This window comes from Elephantulus edwardii, unplaced genomic scaffold (assembly GCF_000299155.1).
Source record: "Elephantulus edwardii isolate Elephantulus edwardi_28Jun2011 unplaced genomic scaffold, EleEdw1.0 scaffold00102, whole genome shotgun sequence".
NCBI lineage: Eukaryota > Metazoa > Chordata > Mammalia > Macroscelidea > Macroscelididae > Elephantulus > Elephantulus edwardii.
In genome coordinates, this window is record NW_006399852.1 from 10,612,588 (window position 1) to 10,618,746 (window position 6,159).

The 6,159-nt window shown below is 43.8% G+C and overlaps 1 protein-coding gene across 1 annotated transcript in view; it reads right to left on the reverse strand.

Annotated features, from left to right (window-relative positions):
• Window positions 1-6,089, reverse strand: part of AIG1 (androgen-induced 1) — a 381,775-nt gene extending 375,686 nt beyond the window's left edge. Inside the window, exon 1 of the mRNA XM_006891683.1 lies at window positions 5,891-6,089. Coding sequence (XP_006891745.1) covers window positions 5,891-6,031 — 141 coding nt within the window. The 5' untranslated portion in view covers window positions 6,032-6,089. The remainder of the gene's footprint in view (window positions 1-5,890) is intronic.
• Between the last annotated feature and the right edge of the window lie 70 nt (window positions 6,090-6,159).

The window sequence follows — 6,159 nt, forward strand, 5'->3', positions numbered from 1 at the left end:
ATGGTCACAATGAGTCGCAAGTGATTTGACAGCACATAACAACAACAACAGCATTTAATATTATAATCTATATGCACTCTGGTGGCCGAGTGGGTAGGGAGTTAGTTCCCTGACCAGCCCAAAGGCACTCAGTTTGAACCCACCAGTGTTTCTTAGGAGAAAGATGGGCAACCTTCACCTGTACAACTAACAGCCTCTGAAAACACACAGAAGGGTCAGCTATGAGTCAGTTCCAACTTGAGGGCACATAACAACAACAACTTAATATTGAGCTGTGAAGCAGAGTCAAGAACTTATTTTATCATCAGAATATAAATAAGTATATGGCACAATCAACTGGGAAGTTACTGTGCCTACAGAGTTTATTCTGCCTCTTCAAATTTCATTCTAAATGTTGAAAATTCTTAGCATGTCTAACAAAGAAAATGCATGTCCTCCAGGTATACTTGACCATTTCCTGCTCTTTGAACAACCGAAGCTTTCCCACATCTGAGCGCTTATTTATTCTGCTCCTTCAGTGATTTCCTAACGTCTTTTGCAATGTGGATTTAGATAACAAGAATGTGCCTAGATAATATTTCCCTAAACCCCTGCAAAAATGCGTTTGACCAGTCAAAATAGAAAAGCATGCCTCTGGCTATCATAAGATCATGATGGAAGGAGCATCCAATGTTAAGAATATTTCCATATATTCTGCCTTTTTTAAAAAAGTCAAAACCGTATTTGGCTATGCTACCAATGGTCTTTTATATGAAGATCTAAGTGAATAATAACCTTGAAAAAGCCAGTGCCTAGGCAAAAAAAAAAACAAAACAGAAAAATCCAAAAGAACTCAAATTGTATCTTTCCTAAAAAAACTCGTAGGTTTCCTCTCTCCAAATCCGAAGGACCAGACAATCAAACGTGTGTTCTCTTTCCCCTTGGTTGCCTTAAGATTAGCTAAATGTGTTTCTCACTTGACAATAACTAACTCACTCATTTCCAATGTGGGATACATATTTTTCTTTCTAGCTTTTATTTTTAAAGCTGTAGTTTTTATAGCAGGTTTTTGAGGATGTCAAAGTCATCCTCGTTATGTTCTTTGTAAGCAGGCAGAATTAACATAATAAGATTTCATCCGTGTTGCTGTTATTAGGTGCAATTAAGTCAAGTACAACTCATAAGAATCCTGAGAACAAAAGATCTGAAACCAGTTCTGTCCTGTGCCATCCTCATACTTTCTGACAAACAAGAGCCCATTTCACCTGTCACCTTGTCAATCCACCTGGTTCAGGGTCTTCCTCTTCATCGCTGACCCTCTACCCTTCCCAATATCATGTCCTTCTCCAAGGAATAGCACCTCCTAGCAATATGTCCAAAGTATGTTAGGTGAAGCCTCATCTTTCTTGTCTCCAAAGAGCACTCTAGCTGCACCCTCTCCAAGACATAACTATTCGTTTTCCAACAAAAGCATCAATTCTTTCTCATTTCATTTTTAACAATATCCAATTTTCTAACATTAAAGCTACAAACATTCCATGTACCAATTGTTAAACTATGTTTGTTATTGATTTTCCTCATTTCAACTAACTTCTAATCTAGGCTCTACCACTACACTACTATAAATAACCTCTTTGTTTAGTGTTCATAGGGTTTAAAATAAAAACCTTTTAATTAGTAGATAGATGGCCCATCCTGCTTCCTAGTCTGTCTTAATTAGGGAGCTCCACCAAAATCAGTCCATGATGGGAAACTCTTTTGGAATTTGACACACTAATGGCAAAGATTTCAGTATCACAGCAACCTCAAGTAATTGCAGTGCAGCAAACTGACAGACAAGTGCTGCACCACTTATAACAACATTCTTTCTAAACACATCAATAGCAGGGCCAAGGCCATTGGCCCTCAGGCCCAACCAGACTACAAGTCATTGTATTAGTTAGAAAAGTGAAAAACAAAACTACTGTGGCTTTTCTTAAGCCAGACTACAGATAGGAATTGCAAAGGATCTTGTTAGAAGGTAGATTCAACTTTCTTATTAGAAAGTAAACTCAAGGTGGTATGGGAAGTAGCTAGTGGTTCCATATTTCTAACAGGCTCCCAAATAATGTTGGTCCTATTGGTCTTCTGCTGCATATTGTGGGTAGTTGCAGCCCAAACAACAATAGCATGAATAGCATGAAAAGGCAGTGAAGGTCAAATAATATGCAGCCCTAACTCTTAAGACAGTAAGGAGTAAAAACTAATGCAATGTGAGAGAAGCAGCTTTCTTAATCTTTAAAAATCAAAAAAGCTTACAAGTAAATTCTCTCTCTCTCTCTCTCTCTCTCTCTCTCTCTCACACACACACACACACACACACACACACACTGCCACCAGGTTGGAACTGACTGATAGCTAACCCTCCAATGGGAGCTGCCTAGTGAGTTTTCAGAAGTTGTAAATCACACAGGGAGACTGCACATCATTCTCCCTGAGGAGGCTCTGATATGGATTCGAACCTAACAGCACATCTCCTTACAGACTAAGGCACCATAATGCTGCAATACAAACAAACAAAGCCCTGACTAACAGCAGTATGCATTGTCTAATAACGACTTTCTAGTTTATTACAAAATGTTGTACATTCTAACACACACATCTGAAATCTTTATCTATCTAACTTCATAAGAAAGAAATAGAACAAAAATGAAAACTGTCCATTTGGGCAAGGAGAATTTCTACTTATCCAAACATTTACTAGGGACTTCTGGTAGCCTAGTGGGTAAGGTGTTGTACAGACAAGTCATAAGCAGGAGGTTTGAATCCACCAGCTGCTCTGTGTGAGAAAGATGGGCAATCTCTTCCAGTGCCATTTACAGCCTCTGAAAACCCATTGTAGGGTCTACTGTTAGCCTAGAAAATGAACAGGTTCATCCAGGAGCAGGTTAAACCAGGCTGCTCCTTGAAGGCAAAGATTCTAAAGCTTCGTCTGACATACTTTGGACATGTTTCAAGGAGGGACTAGTTCTTGGAGAAGGACGTCATGCTGGGGAGGGTGGAGGGACAGTGCAGGAGATGAAGACCCTCTATGAGGTGGATTGATTCAGCGACTGGGGTAATGGGGGTAGGTGTGTCAGAGACAGTGAGATTGGCACAAGATAAGAGAGGGTTTAGGGCTGTTGTACACAGGGTCACTATGAGTTGCAGGCAACTCGACGGCACATAACAACAACAATAAAGAGAATCTTACTTCTTGCCCTGTCTGGATTTAACAAGCTGCCTGGATTCCTTGGCCTCCCTTCTCAGTTTGCAAAGTCAATAGTGCTGTTACATCTGTCTGTGTATTTCCTCCATAGTCACACCTACTTCCAGAGCTGCTAATAGAGCTGAACCACCAGAGAAGCACAGCTTTTGGGCTAGCAATACAACTCTTTTCTGAAGAGGTTGGACTACTCGAGTCCCTATTTACTGTATGTTATTTGTTGTCGAGATGTAACTCACCCATAGCTGACCCTCCAGCAGGTTTACAGAGGCAGTAAATCACACGGGAGACTGCCCACCTTTCTCCCATGGAGCAGCTGGTTGATTTGAACCACATGCCTTTGAGCTGGCAGCACAGCTCCTTATCACTAGGCCACAAGAGCTCTCTATGTACTTTATAGGCCTTTCTATTACTTAGCTCATAATTGATCCCCAGGGGTATACTCAGTTCCAGCCTTGAAGGGTGTCTTAAAGCCACACAGTCTTAAACGTTTCATCAGTTTCTACCACTCCACAAAAAAAAAAAAAAAATCACCTATGTTCTCAGTACTAAATCAGATAAATACAACACCCAGTCTTGTCCCATGCTTGCTGCCTGGAGAAGAGAATGAATGGGGAAGAGGAAAGGAGAACTGGTAGCTATCTGGGATATGTAGAGGCAGATCAGTTTCAAGAAAGTGAGAAGTTGAGGGTCTGGAAGCTAATACCTGTGAAATTCTCCCTGCCATACAGAGCCTTGTGTGGATGCATCCAGTCTGAACACTGCTGGAGAACTTTCACACTCTTAGATGACAGTGCCTCACAAGACAGACATACGAGGCAGTGTTTCCAAACATAACATTTCTGACCATATTTCTTTGAGACATTTCAAGCCTCAGGGATATTTTAATAGAGATATTAAATTCTCATTATCACAACGTAGGATCAATAACTAGGATTACTATGCTGCTTGGACGGCAATCTTGTGCATTATCTTCGATAGACAGAAGTGACATCCCAAGAACTGACCATGGAGAGTTGTCCTAAATCAAAGGCAGGGCCTCCTCTGGCAGTTCAAATCCACCAAAGGCTTTCATGGAGAAAGACGAGCAACCTCCTCCCATGTGACTGACCAGCTCTGCATACCCGTTAGAGGGTCAGCTGAGAGCCTATTCCACCTTGATAATCAAGCCGTTTCCACCAACTGAACCCTCAGAACTAGCCGCTTTTCTCTCCTCCCCCCTACACACACTTCTTAGCTAGCTTGTGTGTAACCAAGTCTAAAGTTATCACTGTTGACCTCAAAGTTCTAGCATCCATCCTCTGTCATCACTGGGCCTGATTCCAATCCTCTGATTCTCTCTGAGGATCCTTTCAGTGTCAGACATAGTAGGTGTTAAACCAACCTGCTTTCAGTGTCAGAAACAGTAGGTGTTAAACCAATGTGCAATTGTCCAAAACTGTAACATTGGCCTAACAGACGTGCTGCTTGTGTAAACCACTTCAAACTTTGACACAGAAAGGCAGGGAGGTGTGCACAGTTATACTGGGAATGCATTTTTAAAGTCTAATGCTTCTGGGGAAGGGCGAGGAGTAAACTGCAAGTAGTCCCCTGGTTATGAGTAGGATCCTTTCCTAACTAGGCCTTCAAGTCTGCAGGTGGAGATCTCATAGGTAAGTGGAACAGGAAAATAAGGGTCTTTAGGATAAGAAAGGATTCAAATGCTTTACAGTGATTTAAAAGCTGAAGATGATAATGAAGAATGTATTGCTTGTTGGTTGAATCCTTCTAAATTGAAGTCAGATTTACACAATGCTAAAGGGAGCTCTGGTGGCCTAATGGTAAGAAACTGCACTGCAATCCCCAAGACACCCAGTTCAAATCCACCAGCTCCTCCAGAGGAAGCTGGGCAGTCTCCTCCCGTGTGATTAACTGCCTCTGAAAACCTGCTGGAGGGTCAGCTGTAGGCGGATTCCAACTCGATGGTACTCAACAAAAGTTCAACAGGGAACTCTGGTGGTCTAGTGGTAAGAAGCTGCATTGAATCTCAAGGTATGTGGTTCGAATTCACCAGCCGCTCAGAGGGAGAAAGGCTGGCAATCTCCTCCCGTATAATTAATTGCCTCTGAAAACCTGCTGAAGGGTCAGCTGTGGGTCAGTTCCAACTCTAAGGTACACAACAACAACGAATGCAAGTAGCCTGTACTGACAATGGGCAAAAGTAATGCAAGGAAGGCAACTTTAGTCGATGCTTTCTCTCCGTAGGTTTGGCCTTTTCAGGCTCCAAGAATCCTCAACAACATCCAGGGTCGTGCAGTTGCCTTTTCTCACGATGAGAACCCTGGAAAACATCTCTGGGGTACATGTGTCCAAGGAAACCCAAGATCAAGGTCGTCCTACTCATTTGCTACTTGGAAAATCTTCCCATGTCATCTCTTAAAAGCAGATCTGTTTCCCTCCAAAAAGTCACCCACCTGGTTGCTCCCACCTACTAGATGTTGAGTGTTCAGAAAGTGATTGTGCGGTGGCAGCCAGGCCTTCACAGGCGTTCACTGGGGTAGAAGCTATGACAGGAGTGGATGCTGGGGGCGCGCGCCAAAACGCACGTGCGCGCACAAGCGCGCACACCCCCCACAAACACAGAGGCTCAGGGAGGCGCGGGGGTGCCGGGGGAGGGCGCGGCCTTACCAGATCAATGAACGTCAGGAATTTCCAGCTCCCTCCGTAGGTCTTATGCGAGGGCATTTCGATGGCCTTGTAGTTGCACAAGATAGAGCAGTAGGACAGCAGGATGGCCACGCGCAGCACCTGGCAGGGCACAAGCGCCATGTTCACGACTGGCCGGGGCCGGCTCAGCGGGAGGAGGGCGGGCGGCGCGCGGGCGGGCGCGGGGACTGGAGGGGCCGGGCGGGCGCGGGGACCATCAATAACTAGGATTACTATGCTGCTTGGACGGC